This window comes from Notolepis coatsorum (assembly GCF_963971535.1).
Source record: "Notolepis coatsorum genome assembly, chromosome: 7".
Classification (NCBI taxonomy): domain Eukaryota; kingdom Metazoa; phylum Chordata; class Actinopteri; order Aulopiformes; family Paralepididae; genus Notolepis; species Notolepis coatsorum.
The window spans coordinates 124,852,468-124,876,544 of NC_140171.1; the positions used below are offsets into that span (position 1 = coordinate 124,852,468).

Here is a 24,077-nt window from a genome sequence, read left to right on the forward strand (position 1 = left end):
TACAGCTCAGAGCCTGTGAACCTGGGCCATGGCTGTCCTCCGCCAGAGAGCTACTTCTGGTACAACTCAGAGCCTGTGAACCTGGGCCATGGCTGTCCTCCATCAGAGAGCTACTTCTGGTAGAGCTCAGGGCCTGTGAACCTGGGCCATGGCTGTCCTCCATCTGAGAGCTACTTCTGGTAGAGCTCAGGGCCTGTGAACCTGGGCCATGGCTGTCCTCCATCAGAGAGCTACTTCTGGTACAGCTCAGGGCCTGTGAACCTGGGCCATGGCTGTCCTCCATCTGAGAGCTACTTCTGGCACAGCTCAGAGCCTGTGAACCTGGGCCATGGCTGTCCTCCATCTGAGAGCTACTTCTGGCACAGCTCAGAGCCTGTGAACCTGGGCCATGGCTGTCCTCCATCAGAGAGCTACTTCTGGTAGAGCTCAGAGCCCGTGAACCTGGGCCATGGCTGTCCTCCATCAGAGAGCTACTTCTGGTACAGCTCAGAGCCTGTGAACCTGGGCCATGGCTGTCCTCCACCAGAGAGCTACTTCTGGTAGAGCTCAGAGCCTGTGAACCTGGGCCATGGCTGTCCTCCGCCAGAGAGCTACTTCTGGTACAGGCCAAGACCAGGCCTACTTTCAGACTAAAAAAACTCTTCCTTGACCTCCTTTATAAACCTTTGCTTGTAGGGTCAAGAAGAAGTTACTTACAAAAGGAAACTTTAACACAATCACAATCCATCCCATGCCACTAGCAGCAAACACCGAAGAGACCTTATGGGAATGTTATTGATTGATTGAAAATGTTATTAACAGATTGCAGAATGGGTACAATACAGTACAGCTCAATACACACAATTGTTAAGGGGATGCAGACCAGAGAAAGACTTTTGTCTTGTTTACATCAGGGTCCCCCATTTTCAATTCATCATAACATATATGACATACATGACACAGATACAGTACTGCTACATCTATACATTTATGACATACCAGATTTACAAATACAGTACGGTTTGTGATACAAAGAGTCTAAAAAAGAGAGTATATACATTTGGCGAAGAAACTGTACATTGGAGGAGGTTGGGTGGGTGGGGTTGGGTAGGCAGGTGGGGGGGTAACTGTTTCTCGATAACGATTACATTACATACCACAGCTCGATCAAATACTCAATTATGATTGGCTCAGGTGCATTCTAGTAATGTGCACGCTTCGTTTGATCAAGGGTACAGCTAAAGTAATCCAAATAAACTGCCACGCTGTTAATAAAAAAAGAATGCACATTCTGAGAATGTACACATAAAAGTCAGTAGACGAGCAGGTGGGTGGGTTAATGGTGCAAATAATTGTATTAGTTTTGATGAGGATGAATAGCTGTGGGGATACAAGGGATAACCAATTTTGCACACAAGGGGAATCACGCCACCTCACCATGGCGACGGCCCCTCGGATTCACCTCGGAGCTATTCACAACCTCTTGTGTCGTGAAATGACTCCCCTGTGCAACAAACAATCCAGCATTCGTAATCCCTCAAGTGTTCTAAATGACTGCACAGCAGTTAGGCACTTTGCAATTCCATCCACGCAGACCCGATTAATTTACCAGTAAAGTGATGACTTTGTACCTCTAAGCGCCGCTTTGTTGCAGCGACGCCGCCTCTACCTCCCCGGGTCACGCACGCGCATTACTCAGAGACCGGCACATGGCGTGTGATTGGGGCTCAGCGCGTCTTATCCTACTATCCAGCGGGTATTAGTTGTAATACGTATGCAGCATCTGAAAAAGGCTATAGGGCAAAATGTCAGGGCCTTGGGTACAAAGTACTGGAGGGACAAAGCGATCCCTAGAGTGGATGGGAGGTACAGGAGGTGCAGTAGGTGCAGGAGGTGCAGGAGGTACAGGAGGTACAGGAGGTACAGGAGGGGGGACCGGGGGGAATGAACACCTTGTTCTACTGAAAGGTCTAATAGATTAGGATCCCCTGGATGAGCCTGTTGTCAATCATTCATTCTGACTGACCTAATGTAGCCAGAACAGCTGTGAGGACGCTCAACACTTAGGCCAGGATGACAAGCCATTGTTCAGCTTGATTTATGAGCCGTGTGAAAGAGGAGAGTTTGTTGAAGGGTACAGCGGCGTGGGTAATGCCAGTATCGTTATGACCTCATTACAACAATCTGAGGTGTTCATCTTTTAGTGAACATTAAGTGTACAATGGTTATGGTGTAATCTCCCGACCGTGTTCCCCTTGTGCGATGGAGAGGTCAAATATGAGACATATCTCAGGTCAACAAACGCCTTCAATAAACTACCATCATAGCTTTGGACCGCTGACGTCTCCTTGAGGCAAGAGGAGGCCAACTGTCCCACAGATCACTTTTCAGACTACTTATTGTAACAGCAACAGTTGTAACTTGTAACACATACAGACACTAGTGTAAAGAAATGAAACAAGGTACATACAGTCCAGTGTAGTCTGTGGAATTTAATGGAACAAGTTTAGAAAAGCTCACCCCACCTAGTGGATATTAACAGTCAAATACATGTAACATGATGCATTTTTGTAAAAGGTACAACTAATGATTTGTCGTAAGACAATTACAAACGCTGTATTACAAAGTATCATTTAAGCTCCAAAAACAATGGAGCAGCATTTCCTGTTTGGACACCCGCACGGACAAATCAGCCCACCCAATACATGTATACAAACGAAACCAAAGTAAATAACAAAATAAAAATCTATGTGAATAAAAGATTTTTATATAATTACATAATTTACACACGTTCAGAAGCACATATTGCAGCTTTGCAGCCAAGCTGTATGACCGTTTTTAATAGCCAGTATCCGGGTGCCTAGAATGAGAGAAGTAAACAAACTTCCATCAGAAAAGATTTCACACTATAAAGTGAATAAAGAGCAAAGTATGACCACAAGCATTCAGACACATGCTGAATGCCCCGTGTCCTTCACCCGGGGCATTCGAACTGAGAGAGGGAACTTAAAGGGGAACTATCTTACTATTTCTTTCACTATTTGGGCAATTTTACACAATTCCTGTGAATCTATGGAACACATATATATATTTTTTTATTGTTTTGTATTTCTAATCAAGTACTGTAGAGCAGCAGTTTCTGCCCTTCAAGATTCCAATCTGTTTTTGGCTGGGCTCCGCCCATACTCGCAAATGCACTTTGAGTGACAGTCACCCACTGCACGGCACTGCCTACTGGCAGATACCTTTTGGGGGAGAGAGAGAGAGATAGAGAGGGACGAATTCATTTTGCCGCGGGAGGGCATAATCCCATGGGACAATGCATTGGTAACTTGTTTCAAATGACAATATATACCCCGTGAATATTATTGCACGGATCGGAATACGCGTGGGAGCGTGCACTATGATATTTTGCAACAGGTTGACGTGAGCGCTGATACGAGAGAGCGAGAAAGAGAGGGAGAGAGAGATAGAGAGGGAGAGAAAGAGAGGGAGAGATCGCTCCGAGAGCGAGCGTGTGCACGTGTGAGCGGCTCGACTCGCGACTGTGTGTAAATGCAGAGACAGAGACGAGATCGCTCTGAGACAAGTCGCACCGTATGAGAGCCTCTCTCTCTCTCTCCCTCTCTCTATCTGTCCGTCTCTCCCTCTCTCTATCTCTCTTGAGGAAGTGTCAGTGACAGGGAAACCGCTTCCGCATTATTCCCACTCGCTCCGTTGTTGAGCGAATTGTTGATTGTGAGTGGTGGAACTAAACCACAGAAGGGGCGGAGGTACGCATATCATTATGCAAATAATTCTGCTTCCGTCACAGGGGACCAACATTCAGAATGGCTTGGTTCAGTGAGGGAGGATCTAGTCTCATGTGAACTGGAGGAATACGCCAAAATGATAATTTGAGACAGACAGTGTTGGTACAACCCCACATTGCTAGAAAACAATGCTAAACACTGGAAAAGGCCATTTATAAGATAGTTCCCCTTTAAAGGACTGCAAAATACCACATACGTATACTGACATGCACATGCACACACACACACACACACGAAAGAACAACAAACAAGAACAAAAATTAACTGTTCACAATATATTTCCCAGTGATTTCTTTTTCCAATAACAAATAGGCCTTTAACCCTTACTTGGAAACTATATTTATGATCATATCACCTTAACTCATTCACTGCCAATGACTCGTATACTCGTTATTGGGCGCCAATCGTTGCACGCCAACGAGTATACTCGTTATTTTATCGTTTTTCCTTTTTTAAATTTTAATATCCTATTCAATGTCAGGGACCCGTATTTTGCCGGTAGAAGGCATACTGCTGCCTTCTACTGCGAGGGTGCAGTACCGGCCAGATCCTCCCAGGCAGCGGTATCGAGCACCCTTTTAAACATTGTATCTTGGCCTGTGGGTCGATCTAATGGGTCCGGGTCGTTTTTTCTTTTGCTCAAGCTCAGAGTTTATAACGGTCGGATTGAGAAGAATCAACTACCCCCGATGCATGATGTATTATGTTGGCGACACGATGGACATCAATACTTGGAATGGCGATCAGATAATTGGAATATTCTTTTTGGGGTACATCCTAGTCAAGGTAAGTGCTATATGATATCAATCTTGCGTTGATCCAAGCATGTCTTCAATGCGATCCGACCATGTGTGTGTAACGTTAGTCCACAACGTATGCCATTGGTGGCGATCAAAGCATCAAAAAACTACCCCTGCCCCCTTTCATGCATTCATGATGAAACACAATACCTATGATATAGATTTGATTTGAGAATAATAGCGGGTCCAGGCAGCCTAAATATTAAAGGCAACCAACTTGTGTCTAACCACGCCCAACTTGCGTCTAGCCACGCCCCCGCGGCGACGCGGCAGCAGCAGAGCGGAGCGGCAGCTCCGCTCTGCCGCGGAGCTCCGTCGCGGCAGCATTATATGCCAGTAACCGCCCCTTATTCAGTATCCAGTAACCGCCCCTTATTCAGTATCCAGAAATAGCTCAATTGGCAAGGCTGCATGGCTGTGGATCCTACGGCTCGTTGCTGGCTAGTTCGATTCCCTTCATTTTTTTTTTTTTTTTTTTTTTAGCGTGCATTCGCATTCTTTCGCCGTTAAGTTTAGGCATAACTTTAAGCATTGTTTCGGAGTTGGTTAAGGTTAGGCATTGTTTCGGAGTTGCTTAAGGTTAGAAGGGTTAAGTTTAGGCGCTGTTAAGGAGCTGGTTAAGGTTAGAGTTTGACTTAGAGAATGGCAATATTTTTTAACGTGCATTCATTTCGCCGGTTAAGTTTAGGCATTGTTTCGGAGTTGGTTAAGGTTAGGCATTGTTTCGGAGTTGCTTAAGGTTAGAAGGGTTAAGTTTAGGCGCTGTTAAGGAGCTGGTTAAGGTTAGAGTTTGACTTAGAGAATGGCAATAGACAGCCTATTTCCGCGCTGCAGCGTGAGGCAATAGACAGCCTATTTCCGCGCTGCCGCTCTCTCGCGCTGCCGTGGTCACATGGGCGTATTGGCCAATCAGAGAAACGCTAAACACAAGTTGGTTGCCTAAAATATTCACGCGTCCAGGCAAGAAACTGCAACGGTTTTAGTGTAATATACGCTCGGGAATTACCCCAGACCAATCTAAAACCATACTCATATTCACCACGGTATAAAAACGGGAATGTATGGATGACTTTTTTTTCTTTTTCACATTATTGAATGATACTCGAAGTCAAATGGGCCATAGTATTGTATCCATAGCTATAATATAGAATATAGTTATAGCTCTACAAACAAGGTGACTCACTCCTATCTTTTGAAGCGTGGCAGTGGCTAATCAGGGCCAAGGCTAATCCCCGGCAGTCAATGAGTTAAAAGCACACACTAAACTAAGAACAACAAAAGACAGATATGCTTACAGATTCAGCACCATGCTCTAATCCTGCGTCGTGATGCTCCAGCTCTTCATCTCGGAATTCCTTTATTACCTTAAAAAAACAGGAGGTGAATCAATTAGTCAACATTCATAATGATTTATATATCAAAAAAGTAAAAAAAAAAAAAAGCAATAATTATATATATATACACACATGCATATATATATATATACTGTATAAAATAGTCAACATTTATAGATGTAGAATTTAAACATTCTTTAACCAAAGTGTCCTGCAAGCCACATAATCAGGGATTAAAGCAAAACAAATCTCCTGAATGAACTTTTTTTCAGGCCAAGTCATTCTTATTTTAACTAGGGCTGGGCGATAAAACGATAACGATAACTATCGCGATAATTTATTTACTCGAAATAAACATGAAACGTGGTCGCAAAGTTTAGATATATCGATTTTCCAAGCTTGGATATGAGCACACGCACTAACAACCAATCAGTGAAGGAGATGGCTGATAGCGGAAGGAGACCCGGAAGGAGGCGCGGAGGTAGGACTCAGTAAACAAGGCTGGCTATGGCTAATTAGCTTGCACGGCGCTATTTTACAGTACCTGCCGAGTTGGTGTGTGTTTTGAATTCTGAGGGTAACTGTTATAGTAGTGTGGGGTATACGATGGACGTCGTTGCAATGAATTGGGCGGAACAGAGTATTTTAGGGTCATTTTTAGTACATTGTCATGAGATACTCCGCTCGGAAAACGAGGCTGGCTATGGCTAATTAGCTTGCACGGCGCTATTTTACAGGTTACCTGCCGAGTTGGTATGTGTTTTGAATTCTGAGGGTAACTGTTATAGTAGTGTGGGGTATACGGTGGACGTCGTTGCAATGAATTGGGCGGAACAGAGTATTTTAGGGTCATTTTTAGTACATGAGATACTCCGCTTGCTTTGGCTAACTGCTAACGTGCGCGGACTGATGACGACATCAACTCGACTCTCGAGACATTCACAGCAGCAAAACAAGTCAGCCCGCGTATCGGCGCCGGGCATAATAAGTTAATTAAACTTGACAGACATATCGACGATAATTATCGATATCGAGTTATATGAAAATAATTTTATAGCGATAACGTTTTTGGTCATATCGCCCAGCCCTAATTTTAACCTCCACTGTATATATTTTTTTAATAGCGTTAGCGTTTTAACACTTTGGCTGCCAGGAAACGCTTAAACACGTCATTCCCGGCCATGCTCAAGTTGCCGAAGACGCTTTACAGCGTCTTTAATATCAATATTTCAAAAATCTGGGATCGGATTCATATGTCCCCTCCGCTGGCCTGAGATCCACCAGGAGGACCCACTGAGCTCTCTGGCGGTTCAGGAGCGCCATCTGGTGGCCGATCGGCGCAATCGCTTAACAGGAAGTGCCATAGAGGTTGTGCTGGACGGCCGTATTACTTCCGGGCACTCGCTATAGGTCCCGGCATTCTAGCTCGTCACAATACACAGCGATCGATTGCCAATAACTCGATAAACAACATGATTTGGACGTATATACCATTATACAAGCTGGAGATGGACCGGGTAAATCTACATCCCATAATGATAAAATGTCTACTCTACGATGATCGCCCAACGACGCGCGGAGACTGGGGTGAGTTTTAGCGTGTAAAGTTACCGTCTTCGATACTAACTGCTATTATCAACATTTGACCCACATTAGATGATTGGTATAACGCTGCCCACGGAATTATAAACGCCCCCTAGCCCATCCGGTCAACATCAGATGACGTGTAGTAACTTCTAGAAGTACGTCTAGTTGGAATTTTTTATATCGCGCTGATTGCCATAAAACTGTATTGCATCATCAATATAATGTATTTGGGGCTATAGATCACGTCTGGAGAAAGCTGCAGAAAGAGATGAAAACATACTTATACATTAGACCATACTTTACTATGAATATGTGAATGAAAAAGTTTAACGTTGCTACACAATGAACAATACATATAGGACTTTGAATGGGCCCTAATAATGGCAATGTAGCAATAGAATTTAAAAAGTTATAGCCCTGCAAAGAAGGGGACTTTCTCTATAGACAAATAGAGCCGGCAACCTACGGTTGATAATGAATTTAACCCATGGCAGCCAAAGTGTTAAGGGCCTAGATTATTTTGAAAATATTTTCTATTGCCAGTTTGCTTTTACGTAATATCAATGCTGTTTTCAATTCATTAAATAAAACTGATTGCAAGGGTTGACTCTGACTTTGTCATACAAATAAACAAATCTACATACTGTAACTTTTAGTTTTCAGTGCACGTTTTTATTTACATTGTGACAACTGAACAAGCTTATGACTTGAACAAGGAACTAAACAAGGGAAAAAGTGCTTTAATAATACATAATGCAATTTTACAAACAAAAAAAAGAACTCCTAATTCTGGGTTTTATGCACGCATAATAGGGCTGGGCAATAAAACGATAACGATAACTATCACTATCGCGATAAATTATTTCCTCGAAATAAACATGAAACGTGGTCGCAAAGTTTCGATATATCGATTTTCCAAGCTTGGATATGAGCACACGCACTAACAACCAATCGGTGAAGGAGATGGCCGATAGCGGAAGGAGACCCGGAAGGAGGCGCGGAGGTAGGACTCGGTAAACAAGGCTGGCTATGGCTAATTAGCTTGCACGGCGCTATTTCACAGGTTACCTGCCGAGTTGGTGTGTGTTTTGAATTCTGAGGGTAACTGTTATAGTAGTGTGGGGTATACGGTGGACGTCGTTGCAATGAATTGGGAGGAACAGAGTATTTTAGGGTAATTTTTTAGTACATTGTCATGAAATACTCCGCTCGGAAACGAGGCTGGCTATGGCTAATTAGCTTGCACGGCGCTATTTCACAGGTTACCTGCCGAGTTGGTGTGTGTTTTGAATTCTGAGGGTAACTGTTATAGTAGTGTGGGGTATACGGTGGACGTCGTTGCAATGAATTGGGCGGAACAGAGTATTTTAGGGTCATTTTTGAGTCATGAGATACTCCGCTTGAGATACTCCGCTTGCTTTGGCTAACTGCTAACGTGCGCGGACTGATGACGACATCAACTCGACTCTCGAGACATTCACAGCAGCAAAACAAGTCAGCCGGGCATAATAAGTTAATTAAACTTGACAGACATTATATCGACGATAATTATCGATATAGAGTTATATGAAAATAATTTTATAATTTTATCGCGATAACGTTTTTGGTCATATCGCCCAGCCCTAACGCATAACATAAAATATAGATTTCAAATGTATGTGTCTTGTACTTAATCCACAAGTCGTCTGCATCCAGAGGTTCCTCTAGTCCAGGGGTTCTCAAACTTTTTTATACCACGACCCCATTTGATTTAGGATATTTTTTGGTGACCCCACACTTAATGTATCGCGAAAATGAAATTACAGCACTATGTTATCAATGAAATAAATTCATATTATCAACAAAAGCAACGGAATTGTTTCTGTATACACATTTATAAAACGAGGCATATTTAGCCAAAATATGTTGCCAGAACATAAAAAGAAAATGCGCTCATGTGCGCTTTGGCGGAGATGCGCTGCTACTCTGAAAATCCGGCCTCACAGAGGGATGTTGATGAGAAGGGGACAAGCTTTCTCAGTGCAGCATTACACAACACTGGGTACTCGTTCCGGACTGATATCCAGAACTTTGCGAGGGCCTGTCCAGTGAACTTGACTTTCAGTAGCTTGTCACACGAATGACTCCAAAATCCCCCAAAGTATACTCGTTGTTGGCGTTATTCGATTGGCGGGCTATAACGAGTTAACTTGTTTTTGGCGGGGAATGAGTTAAGTGAAGTAAGCGGTGCGCGCATCTCATGCTATGAACGGACATGGACACACAAACACACACGTAGGCCTGCCACGATAACACATTTTGCTGGGCGATTAATTGCCCCCGAAAATATCGCGATAAGCGATATTATTGCGACCGGTTAGAGAAATTTTTTTTGAGAAATTTATTTCCCAAAACTTTTATTTTGAAGCCCACCGCTCCGTCTTTTCCGGTGTTTTAGACTTTTATTTTGAAGCCCACCGACCGGACCGGAAGTATTGTTGTGATTATCCTAGCAGAACCTATGAGCCGACAACTTGTCTCGTCCGGTTCTGTGTTTTTGAGCTAATGATAAAACAAATATTGAGATTGTTGGTGAACAACTAACTTTAGGTTAGTTTTAACGTTAGCTACTAACGTTAGATGCAGCTACTACAGGCAATCAACGATGAGGAGGAAGCGTCAAAGCAGTATATAATAGAATAGCTGTGGTGCGTAGGCACTGCAGCACGACTCGAAACTACCTACTACGTTATAATAAATGAATTCATGTTTAACTTGTCCCCGTGTCCAGTCCTTTGACTAGCCCCACCCGTTCATTGTAAACAATGATGCATGTAATTGTATTAACGTTATTCTGTGTTGTAGCTATGCTATACGTTGTATTTCGTTTGTTAGCTATTTAGCTAATGTTGTTAGCATTGAATGAGAATCAACACTCGATCTTTCATCTTTATTTAGCAGTCCAGTTTCTCCGGGCAGTAGCGAGTAACTACTTGGGTCTAAAAATAGCTAACGTTACACTATAAATAACGCTACTTGGTTAAAAGGAGCAACACTATTGAGAAATGTAGTTAAGCTATGTGGCGTTGCCCCACGGAGCTCCTGTGCTGTGCTCTGTAGTAAAGCCAGCGGCCCGCCTCCCAACACGGACAGTGACTGACAAGGGGCACTGGTTCCGCCTCATTAAAACAAACGCGCAAATAGCAATTAATCGCGCCCGTCAAAATCATTGCATTAATTTTAATTATCGCGGCAATTAATCGATTTATTGCTTATCGCGGCAGGCCTACACACACGTCACGTATAGAAGCGACTGCTGACAACAGAAGCGATTTCTTTTATGAAAATTCAGAAAGTTGGCTCCCAATTTTTTACACGCCAGGGTGGCGAGTAGCCTCCGTAATTTACCAGCCAAAGAGTAAATCTACATGCCATTGGCGCTTGCTTATTTTGTTCCCTATATACCAGGTAGGCAATTCACGGAAAAACCTGTCACGACTCCAAATCAAATTGACGGAAATCCATCTCAAGACGGAGCGCTTTAATCCCTGCATAATGTAGCCCACAACTCCCCTGCAATGATAACCCCCCGTTTTCAATCAAGCAATCATGAGTACACTATGGCACACAGTAGGGCTGTCTTAAATACTTTGAAGCTTCGAAGCTTCGTTCGATGGCACAAGCTTCGAACATAAAAAAATTAATCGAAGTTCAAAATTTTTTATTTATTTTTTTGCCTCCAAAATCTTGCGCCTCCATTCCAATGAAACGGAAGTAAGCGGCGCCTCGACTCCACCTCTCTACCACAAGCACATGGAGATTATCTGTGTTGAAAACAACAAGGACATGTGCAGCAGACATGTCGACGAAGAAGTCATCAGACGTGTGGTTACACTTTAAAATATGCAAAGACAATGCCCAAAAAGCCAAGTGCCAGATATGCCAGAAGAAAATGGCATATTATCACAACTCTACAACAACTTTGTCAAATCACATAAAAAACGTAAGTATTGTTGTACACGACGGCATACAAAACATTAATAAGTCTATGCCTATGCTGCTATGACTAATGTGTTACCAAGTTGGCTAATTTAATTGTAATCATGTGCTTTTGTAGGTGCATTGTCTGATATAATTATAAATTATAAATTAAATATAATATAATTGTTTGCTTGATAGACGAAGGTTGCAACATAATTATGTGATGTCATGTTGTTGGCTGTGAGAGCAGCCCCACTGCACCCAGGCAGCGCAGCCGAGTGAAACCTTGTTGGCTACGTCACAGTCACGAAAGGGGCTACTTAATTAATTAATCCAATCCACTTTATTTATAGAGCACATTTAAAAACAACAAAGTTTACCAAAGTGCTGTACAAGTCCCACAACATAAGATAAAAAAATATATAATAAAAAATAAAATATTATAATGAATATTTTTATTTAATTTTTTTATATATTTTTAGCTCGAAGCTTCGAATTAAAATCGAAGCTCGGCCCCGAAGCTTCGATTGCCAAAAAAAGCTTCGACGGTCAGCCCTAGCACACAGTATGTCACACACTAGGGGCGGGATCCACAAAGAATGGATTGCACGGTGCTAATTTCCCCAAGGAGATCAATAAAGGAATATCTTATTTGCACCCTTACTTACAATTCATTATGAATTGAAAATGGGGGACCCTGATGTAAACAAGATGAAAGTCTCTCTCTGGTCTGCATCCCCTTAACAAGTATGTATTGAGCCGTACTGTATTGTACCCATTCTGCAATCTGTTAATAAAATGTTCAATCAATCAATCACTGCGCAGTTCATAATGAATTGTAAGTAAGGGTGCAATTAGCACTGTGCAATCCATTCTTTGTGGATCCCGCCCTAGGTCACCCAGCTTGTCCTCCATAAAATAATTTCTTAGCTAACCAATGGTAAATGGCTGCTATGACTAATAGTCATAGGATTTTGTTGATTGATAGTTTAGACTTTGTCCATTAACCCTCTACCTTGTATTGAGCACACCATCTTTGGTGGGTTTGGCACACAGAAATAAATGTTTTACTTATTAATTATTTCCTTCCCTGCCTGGCTACCCCCCACACCTACGAGTAAAAAAGCTTTTACAGATTGGTAGGGGTGTAACGGTACATCTATTCGTCCCGCGAATTTACTGTACGGCCGTCACGGTGCGGTACATCCAGCCATACGGTGAATACGTCTCAGATGACAAGCGGACAGAATAACAACAGCGCACACTGACATCTGCACTCTGCTCTCCCCTCCTCCTCTCCCGTTTACTACAGCCTATTTGTCCCTAAAACAAAACCATGATGAATTAATTAAATGTTTAACACAGCAGGGTCATTCCAATTTTGCAGTTTAGTTTTCTTGTTCGCCCAATAATGTTAACCAAAAGACACACGCGTGCGCGCGAACACACACGTCAACTTTTTCTGGCGGACCGCGGAGTCTCACAGCTGATCGGAGAAAAAATAAAAGCACAACATACCACCAGATCATCTGAGCTCCTCTCCAGTTGCTGCTATTAAATCCAAAATATTGATAATCCTCTGCCATTGTTGTGTAACATGTCATCTGTTCTCTAGTCTTCTTCAGTCTCGGCTTCACATGAAGTTAAATTCTCTCTATAAGTGAAAGTGAAACTAAGTTGTTGTTAAAGGTGGAGTACGCAATTAATTTACTCGTGGATGCCTGAACACAGAATTACACCAGTATCACTGACTACTACGGCAAGCCTATAGAATATTATTATATTTAATAATAATAATTATAATAATTATTATAAATATATAATAATTATTATAAATATTTTTTTCCTGTTGTACCGCAATCGTACCGAACCGTGATCTCAATACCGAGGTACGTACCGAACCGTGGCTTCTGTGTACCGTTACACCCCTACAAATTGGGCAGTACAGTGTTCCTGGCTCCAAAAAGCACAGCCAATTGAGTAATTGACATATCCAAGCTCCGCCCTCTCTTAACTTGACAGAGGAAAAAGACGATGTGATAGGAGGGTTAAGTAAAAAGCCAGAAAGAAATCTTTGTTTGACCCAGGAAAGCAGCAGATGTGATTGGAGGGTCAAGAAAGTGGTGGGAGCTTGGGATAATGTATTGCTTGTATCCCACTTGTGACATCACAACAAGCAATAATTTTCAACAGCTTCTGTAAGCTTGTTAATCTTCAAACCCGGGACAAACAGCAAGGAGCACCTATGTAATCTTCCCCTAGCAACTAAATAACATGCTGCTGCTGAATCCATACAAAGACTAGGCAAAACAAATTTTCCATAAAATGTCCCCTTTAACATTTACAGAGGTATCTGAAACAGTTGTGCGGGCACTTGTATCCATGACAAGCAGATAAACCCATTAGACACTAGTAGCCAGAAAGCTATGTAAAAAGCTATTTAACCCTCCAGTCCAGGCATGCATTCATAAAGCTGCCGAGACGTCATCTAGGTTTTTCAGAGGAGTCCACAATGCAACGCACACAGAACCTTCCTCTTCTGTTGTCTCAGGTAGCCTGCTGTAATGTGGATACCTTCTAGCCACTACCATCCCATCTTATAGCGTATTGAACACTGACCACTCATATTCGTGCAAGAGCCTGAGGAAAACATACAAATCTCGTATTGAGTGGCTAAAAGCCTCCACTGAAGAAAATGCTGATGTAAGGACTGACGTAAGGACTGACGTAAGGCCTGATGGAAAAGGAAAGGCCACTTTAAATTAGAATAACAGGAACAGTGTATTGCACTACCAAAGCTACCAAGCATGTCCTATATGCTCTGTAAATAACTATGTACAGATACCGAGATGTCACACCATGTTACCTGTTACCTGTTTATTGCACAATGTTTTTTTTTTTATTGGATTCTATTATATGTTGTACCACTGTATTGCACATCGTTGCGGGCAAGACCACCCGCATTTCATTGTATACTTGTATGCCGTGACAATTAAAACTCTTGACTTGACTTGACTAAGGCCCTCCACATCACAGGGATGTTTCTAGTTATCTAGATATGCTGTGCTAACGTTAGTTTGTTAGGACGGTAATGGCTAGAAGATATAGAAGGCTGCCTCTGACTGCAGAATAATAACGCTGTGGACTCTTGGAGAAACCTAAATTACGTCACGGCAGCTTTATGGATGCAAAATCAACTCTGCCTCTCTTTGTTAATTACAACAAGCAATGCTGTTTGTTATTTAAGATGAGGTCGGACTCGGCACCGACAGATTTGTGTTCATTGTGCTGCTTTTATAAAGCCTCAAATGACGGCTTACAATATTGCATGAAAGCAAAGTGTTTTGTTTGTCTAAGATTTAAAAAGTTTTAAACTTTACAGCACAGATTGCGCTTGTCACCAATGCGAGAGACTCCGGTCTCGAATCCGGGTGTCAGCATTGCCTCCGGCTTGGGCCAGCCGTCATACTAACTCGTTTGGCTGAGTTAGCGGGAGGGAAGTCGATGGGGTGGTAATCTGGCATTGTGGACAGCGACTCCTACAGGTCAGGTCAGGGCGCCTGCACAGCAAAAAAGACAGGAAGTGGTGAAGGCAGTGTGACCTCCCACACGTTACACTTCACCAATGAGAGTCCGCGCTGTCAGGTGAAAAGAGAGCCACTGGCTGTCTCCGCATGTGTCGGAGGAAGCATGTGGTAGACCTCAGGGCTCCCTTGACGACCAGTAGGGGGCACATGCGCACAACGACCAGGTAGGGGAGGGGGGAATTGGCATAACGACTAAATTGGGATGGGAGGAAAAGCACAGAAAATCAGGCGGAGAAAAACATAAAAAAAAAAAAAAACTACCGTGGCTATTATTACAACACAGGCGACGGCTCGGAGCTCGGAGGGTCTCTCCACTTACTTAACTCTACAACACAAGCAACAGTCAAGAGTCTTCCGCCAACAACATTATGGCTAAAATAGTCTGACACTCGCGACTTCGGGGGCGAGGTATATAAAATGGAGAGACCCTTAGAGCTCCACTGTCCAGTTCAGAACCACAGACCCCCCCCCCACACACACACCCCCCTCTAAGGAGAAACAGCTGGCTCACTGGAGGTGTGCTCACTCTGGTATTATTTTCACAGGAGATTGTGACCGGAAAGATTTAAATACGTCTGACTTAACAGATTTTACCGGTAATTACCGGGTAACGGAAACACTGGTACCAACCTGAGATATCACTGTGTGTGTCAAAGGCACTGAGAATAATCAGCTCAATTTAAAACGTTGAGGATCAAGAGTGTGTATGGGATGGACTCTGCTATGCTTAAAATCCTTAGCGAGTACTCCTCCCCCCCCCCCCCCCCCCCCCCACACAAAGATCATCAACCTCTCATTATCTCAGGGAGTGCTCACAGGTACAAGTAACACCCATTCTTTAATCCAGGGATCCTTATCTCAGGGAGTGCTCACAAAGTACAAGTAACACCCATTTTTTTATCCAGGGATCCTTATGTTACTTGCAATTACAGGCCTATCAGCATCTTGCCCAGTGTCCAAGGTGGCAGAGAAGTCGAAAGCAGAGATGATCATCGCCTACTTGAACTACAGCGTTTTTTCCCCCTTCACCCCATGTTGAGAGACAGAAAAGTTTGTTTCTTGGAAGGTTAAATCGTTGTTGGATAACGGTGGTGTCGTCGGGGCTGTGTTCTAAGATCTTACAAAAGTATTTGATACTGTAAACCAGTGGTTCTCAAAGTGGGGTGCGGGCCCCCAGGGGTCGTTGAAGGGGTTACAGAGGGGGTCCCTGGCAAGATGAAGAATAGTTTACTTTCACTATAATTTACTCCATAAGGAACACAATGACAGAATGTATGACTATGCAGGTCATAGGTTTCACTCTCGCTCCTCTAAGTATCTCCTCATCTACAGTATAGACATAAAAATGTTGTCAGTTTAGGGGTCCTTGGCGTGAACAAGGTTTGAGAACCACTGATATTGAAAATGGATAGCTTAGCTAATAGAACTGCATGATTTACGTCTCCTTGGATAATCTTAAATGGATAGAATCTTACCCGTCAGGCAGAACTCACGTCTGTTAGAGTAGACCGCTATCAATCATCTGCCCTCAGGGGTTCCACAAGGCTCCATACTGGGGCCACTTCTGTTCAGTTTATGTATTAAAGGAGAACCATCTTAGACATGGCCTTTTCCAGTGTTTAGCATTGTTTTCTAGCTATGTGGGCTTATATTAATGGGATCTACGTCTCTAATTCTCATTTTAGTGCATTCTTCCAATTCTCATCTCACAATATTGTCCCTCACTGAAGTGAGTCATCTGAAACTTAGCGTACCTTTGACGTCAAAAGTTTCTCATCTGCATAATAACACCCGTCCCCTCTATGTTTGTTGCCAGCTGCCAGCCACCGCAGGTGCACACACTCAAACATTATTTATTGCAGTACGCAAGCAAATGCGTGGAATTTAAGTTTAACAGTGAGTTAGCATTGGGTTAGCATTTTAAAACGTTATGAGCAAAACGGGCAAGATATGTTGTGCTGTTCCTGACTGCCAAGCAGCGAATATGTCCTTGCATTCATTCCCTGATGATGTCGTGATCCGTCATCAATGGGCCAAGTTTGTGAGCTATGGCGATCGCGACTTGGAGACTATTAGAAGAGGACAAAACAATCACACTTATGGATGATAACGTGCGTTTTCACCAGACTACATTGGACTCAGCACTTCTGGTAAATCATAATAATACTATAGTCAAACCGGCCGAGGAGGTTACATTATTTGTCGCCGTCGTCGCCGAGTTGAGAGCTCCCCAGACTACAGCTGGGCGATCGCCTACAATGGCAAACTATTAATTATGAAGAGGAAGAGGACAAACGGTGATGATCCATCCATAACATAAGGTGATAATGATATCGTGCTCCACAAGCAATGGGCCAAGTTAATTTTTGGATTTTTGCAAAAACGAAGGATAATACTGCAATGATTTCCTGGCTGTTGCTAAAGAAGGGAGCTAGCCTATACCAAGTCTTCGGGACAGAAAGAAAGCATCGAATCAGTAAGTACATACAGTACGTCGTAATTAGTTAATTAGCAGTAGGACCTTGTTCATTCATCCGTTTGTGTATTACGGTACTCTTCGTGTGTGTGCGCCAAGAAAGTCTAACGTTAGTACAAGCACTGTGTGTGTGTGTGTGTGTGTGTGTGTGTTAGACGGAATGAGAGAGCAAGCCAGCTTAGCTAACGTTATCTTAGCTCGTTGTATATATGTAGACCTACTTGTGTGTATTGCGAATGAATGATTATGTTCCTTGTGTGTGTTTTGGGGGGGTTATCTTAGCTGTTTATTGCACCAAGAAAATCTAACGTTAGTACAAGCACTGTGTGTGCGTGTGTGTGTGAGTTAGACTGAGTGAGAGAGCAATCTTATTCTTTCTTGCGGTCATTTTTCTCTATACCCAAAATCGTATGGCATGGGTACCTGCTTCGGTGTCATCCCTTTGTGGATTGTATTGTATTCAAAAACGTATGCTTGAGCCATATTTGTTTGTGTATTAGGTTCACTTTGACGTTAGTAGAGTAGTATGGGCGGAGCTACAGGTGGGGGGTCTGTCACTCAAATCGCATTCCGAGTATGGGCGGAGCCCAGCCACAAACAGCTTGAAATCTTGAAGTGGAAAAATGCTGGTTTAGAGTGCTTGATTAGAAATACAAAACAATGCATTTTTTTGAAGAAAAAAAAACGTACAGATGTGTTCCATAGACTCTCAGGAATTGTGTAAAATTGCCCAAATAGTGAAAGAAACTGTAAGATAGTTCCCCTTTAATGATCTGCCATCTGTGTGCCCTGATGTAGAGTGTCAAATGTATGCTGGCGACACCGTCATTTATGTGCAGGGTAATAAGGGGGAAAGTGAACAGGCTATCAATGAGTTTAAATACCTGAATCATGATTGACTCAAATACTTTCCTTCACATCACAAGTCATTTTTGATTTATTAGGAATTGTATGTCAACTGAGGCAGCCAAGAAGAAACCCAATAGTTTCCACCATTGCAAGGAAGTATAATCTCCCAAGCTGGAAAAACAATGTCTAGTATATAAAATAATACATGGTTTGGTCCCTCCCCTACTTAACACTTTCAGCGCCAGCCGTTTTAGCCATCCTTGTACTCATTGGGCCACCGCTGTAAAAGATAGGGATTTTCACTGTGCGTCGCGGTGTTTGCAGGGCTATATCCAAGTTCAAGTTCTTTAATAGTTGTCATACAGAAGTACAGAATACTTTCATACAAAATGCTTCTTACTGTTACGCTCCAGAGACTGTGCTAGACAAGATAGTATCAAATAACATAATATAGCATGTAATTTAGAAGAAGAAAAATGAGGTCACAGTGTTCGGTATAGACATATGTACAATGTTCTGAGTTACCATATAATATACAATACTATGCAGTGTACTAATGTACAGTACTATCTAGTGCAAAGCAGAAATGGGATGAGGTACAATTTTAGGTACAATTTACAGTAAGGTGTACGAGTTGTAGTGCAATCCTTCATCAATAAATATAAAGTGTGGGGAGTGGGTGCTACAGTGTGTTTGTTTAAATCCATATTCTATAATTATTATAGCTATGGAGACAATACTATGGCTCATTTGACAGTAACTATCCCTCGTTCAACATGTGAAAAAGAATAAATTTGTTCATGTATACGTTTGCGTGTTATACCGTGGTGAATATTGTATTGTTTCAGAGTAGGGATGTTCGATATTGCCTTTTTTACCGATACCGATATACCGATATTGTCCAACTCTTAATTTCCGATAGCAACCAATACCGATATATGCAGGGTTCCCCCCCCCCCCAAAAAAACGGAATAATTTCAAGTAATTAACATTACATATCTCTTGTCGTGGAATTAACACAACATTATGCATACTTTTGACAATAAATTAAATCAGAATTTGTTCTTACTAGCTTGCCTGGGTAAATAAAGGTTAAATAAATGTAAAAAAATATATATAATAATAATATTTTTCTTTTTTTTAAACAGATACCGATATTTTCCGATATCACATTTGAATGCCAATATCGGCCGATAATATCGGTAGGCCGATAATATCGGACATCCCTATTTCAGAGTGATCCTGGCTAATTCCTGGTAATTGCGTTATGGAGCGATATGTGAATTTAGCTAAAAGCGTTCGCGTTGCTCACCTGGACACGCTACTAAGGTATATAATGGGTATTATGTTTCATCATGAATGCATGAAAGGGGGGGGGGGGGGTCGTTTTTCTATGCTTTGATCGCCAGCAACAGCATTCGTTTTGAATACTACATACGTTGATCGGCTGGATCGATATGAAATCATTGTAGGATCAAGGTGGAATTGACGTCAAGATAGTCCTTACCTTTGATCGGGGTTATTCCAAAAAGAATATTCCAATTGTCTGATCTCGGGGTTGGCGCAGAAAGTGGAGGAAAGGAACACGCCAACTTTTTGAGAAATTAGCTTATTTGCCATCTACCCTGGAGTTAGACAAGCAGATACATACCCTTTTCTTCTCTGTGCATGCATTAGGCTTAGGGAACAGCGACACCATTAGCCTAGCTTAGCATCATTCACTGGAAGTAGGTGTGCCAGCGTAGCCTAGTTCCCAACAGTCCTGAAATACACTCCAAAACATTCCTGTAAACATGTTGTGACCTGTGTATTTACCACGACATTTTCGTTTTCTAAGCAGATATATACTCTGAACTATTTCTTACCGAACCACTGCTGCCTGGGCGCAGTAATTTCATCACCTCAAAAGCCCTGTTGCTTTTTGAAAAACTGGGCTTTTGAGGTGATGAAATCAGCTAAGCTAGGCTAACGGTGCGGCTGTTCCCTAAGCCTAATGCATGCACAGAGAAGAAAAGGGTATGTATCTGCTTGTCTAACTCCAGGGTGGATGGCAAATAAGCTAATTTCCCAAAAGGTTGGCGTGTTCCTTTAAGTGTTTTGTCAGTCAGAGGACTTGCACAAGTCAGATTCCCTGGGGGGCTACAATATCCCACTGAGATACAGTGCATTTTCAGTCAACCCACCTTTTCAATTAGAGCCTCAGAAGAACGGAAGTCCAGTTGTGTCCGTTGTTAGACAGCTCAATACATACCAGTCGTTCACTAGTCATTAGTCAACTAAAGACCGTAGCTCATTAATAATCAAATACGTCAACATTAAAATAGGGTTGCTCTTTCTGTTGCCATTTTGCCAGTCTGTTAACTTGTCTTTGCTAACTGTATTTTACTGCTTGCATTCTTTTAAAGTATGTCTATATGGCTGCTCAATGTTCTTTGTATACTGTACGTCCTGTGGCCTTTTCACAAATGCCTATGTGCTTTCTTTAGTTTGTGCTTGCTCTCTGTGACGCTGCATGTGTCTCTGTGTGTTTTTAATATGACTGTACTGCTGTGGCTGCTTCTGTCACTAAACACTTTGTCTTTGTTTGTATGTCTTTATGTGTATTTGCCGCCTCGCTGTCCAATCATCAGTGCTCTGCTTCATTAATGTTGTTATGCATACCTGTGTGTTTTCAATATCTACCCAATTCTTTATTTTAGGTAGCCAATACCATCTGGCCAGGGACTGTAAATGTGGCTAGCTCTGGCACATTTACAGAAATGTTAATTAATGTGCACTGTCTCTGCAAATAAACAAATATATATATTTCAGACTTTTCCCTTATTGGAAGTTTTAAGTATTTTCTCTTATTCTTCCAGTGTTCCATTACTCTATGGAGTCATTATCCATTTAATATGAACCCAACTTATGCACAGGAACAAAATGGACTCGAGTTCAGTAAGTAAATGAGAAGAGAGAAAAACGTGTGACTAACTTTTAAGAGTTCTGTATATCTGTCAGGGTCCTTCTCCATCAGAGCTCTGATCTGGCTGTTGTAATGCTCCGAGATGCTCTCCTCCACCGCCACAGTGCAGGCCATGGCCCCCTCCTTTCCCAGGAGCGCTGTGGAGGCCCCTGCAGAAGAACAAAACACTTAAGGAACAATGTTCTGGGAAATTAGCTTATATGACAGACAAGAAGATAGGTATCCTTCTCATCGCTGTGTGTGCAGTACAGAGAGACCCGCAGTGAGCTAGCTAGTTTACACAATTAGATTGGAAGTGGATACAGACTGTTAACCTACCGTCAAAAAGTAACAAAATATACACTTTCAAATAACTTTAAAACTGTCTTATTTACATGTTGTAACTTGTGTATTTGTAACATGTAGAAATAACAAAAATAACATGTAAAATGAGACATAGTCTGAACTATTTTCTTGATGAACAACCACCGGCTGGCCACAGTGATGTACTGCAGCATCTCTAAAGCCCTGTTGTAACCTCCATCAGATGTCAGAGAATTTAACCAATAATAAAATCTGATACCAAGTGTGTAACAACAACATCAGAAATCAAAGCAAAGCGACTTGATTTCCAGCCTCTCACGCATAGAAGAATGCATCTCTCAAATGGAGAACAATTTATTATATCTCAATCGTTTTTGTCCAATGACCCAGACTAATGGTCTTTAATGGTCTAAGACAGTCTATACTGTTCAGTAAAAGTAATGGGTGGCATTGGTACTCTGTATCGGCTGACATTTAAAGAGTAGCACTCATAATCTGGATCAGCTGTGAAGAGCTGGTATTGATGCATCCCTACTTTGTTGCTTAAAGGGGCACTTCACCGGAAGAAAAATATTTTCATCTACATAATTTTATTGAGCTGTATTTAACACATCACAAGGATTCAGTGTCTTCTGATGACATCACAGGATATCAAACTGTCATGTGTGCAAAACAGAGCATTGGGATATGTGTGAGATTATGTGCAAAATAATTTGCATTGTTTTTCAGTAAAGCAAAGGCATGCTTATTGAAGAGTCTCTACCCACCTAATAAAAACCCTGTGACGTTCCAGAGAGGCAACAGTAAGGTGGGGCGAACTCTGTTCTCAGCCAGGATTTCATTAAACTTTGCAAGGTGTTTCTTTTCTTGATCCCACATATGCTAAAAGAAAACAGAGCGTGGAGACAAGACACAAATAAAACAAGACAGCTCTCTGTTCCATCCCTTCCATTTCTGGATTACAATAGTGACAAAACAATCCATAAAAAACACAAAAAGGTTAAAAAAGAAAGTATTGCCATTACAAAAGCATAGTTCGTTTTGCCATGTTAGGCTTTTCTTTAGCTTCAAACCAGCATGACCCATTCGGTCTATACCTGTATGTACCTGTATGAGAGGTCCTGTCCGAGATCGTCCCAACACTGCCATCTGGCCGGCGTATATGCGGTTGGCACCAAATTCACCGGCATGGTCCACACGCAGAATTCTGTCTAGCATCTCCTTCTCCTCGCTGTCTCTCGGGGGTGGGAGCACGCTATAGCCCCTGCAGCTCAGCTGAACAGGGCCTGTCATAGGGAACATTATGTAGTAGTGACTGTACATGGACTGCAGACTCAACAATAAGGCCCCTGTTTTAGCTAAAGCATTTTTCATATGTGAACTGAACTAGGGGTTTTATTGGAATTTGTTCTGGTTTCTATTGTTGTGACTTGGAGAGTAATGGAAAAAAAATGCATGCACAAAAAAACTCACCACATAATAGGAATCATTAACATAATATAACATTAGCTGTCTAAACCAACATATTAGAATCTAGCAGTAACGCTGATGGTTTGTAGCTGATTGATTGAACATTTTATTAACAGATTGCAGAATGGGTACAATACAGTACAGCTCAATATACACAATTGTTAAGGGGATGTAGACCAGAGAAATACTTTCGTCTTGTTTACATCAGGGTCCCCCATTTTCAATTCATCACAACATATGACATACAGATAGACAGTACTGCTAACGTTAATGGAGTTTGGTGTGGGTTTCGTTTTTTCTGCAGTAGGCTCTGGTCGGGACAGGGAACCCATTAAGTTAGGCATTAGACTAATTGGTCTCATGAAAAGGCTTCCTGTGGACTAATTCACAATGAAACAGGTGGCTTAGTGGTCAAGTGTGTTCTTAGCATTAACGTTAGCACGTTAGCAAACTTGCCTGAGAGCTTACCTCTGTATTTCAAACAACATTGTCGAACCGTCAAAGGACTGAACACGTGCGACCAGTTATGTAACGCAACATGTGTGGCTCTCTGCATAGTAGTAGCTAAGCGTTTGTTTACTATTATACAATAATTACGTCTTAAAGTACATGAAACATTATGTGCAGCTTGTCATTGAAAATATGTGTCCGTGGGGGTGGCGCAGATATATGACGTCACTCCGACGCGTCAAATGAATCGAGTTACATTGGGAATATATTACTGGATTAAATCTTTATTACTATCAAATTCTGTATTGGTGTGTTAATTTATTGCATACATTTTAATATATAATTTGAAGGTTAATTAAATGCATACTGATACTATAGTAGTTAACGAGTTCAATGTTTTTTATATAGCCCCGTACTAGGCTATAATGTGACAGGCTTGCTCTTTGCTGTGGTAAACTGTCAAATAAATAATCAATGTAGGCCTCATTATTTGTATTACGATTGA

At 42.1% G+C, this 24,077-nt stretch overlaps 1 protein-coding gene across 1 annotated transcript; it reads right to left on the bottom strand.

Moving 5' to 3' along the window:
- Nucleotides 1-2,456: 2,456 nt before the first annotated feature.
- Nucleotides 2,457-23,772, bottom strand: coq7 (coenzyme Q7 homolog, ubiquinone (yeast)). The gene is made up of 6 exons (XM_084318819.1): nucleotides 23,591-23,772; nucleotides 22,760-22,938; nucleotides 22,420-22,534; nucleotides 21,359-21,498; nucleotides 5,887-5,955; nucleotides 2,457-2,839 (listed from the first exon to the last, which is right to left on the bottom strand). Exons 1-6 carry the CDS (start codon nucleotides 23,676-23,678, stop codon nucleotides 2,762-2,764), a joined length of 669 nt encoding a protein of 222 aa, XP_084174945.1. The 5' UTR covers nucleotides 23,679-23,772; the 3' UTR covers nucleotides 2,457-2,761.
- Between the last annotated feature and the right edge of the window lie 305 nt (nucleotides 23,773-24,077).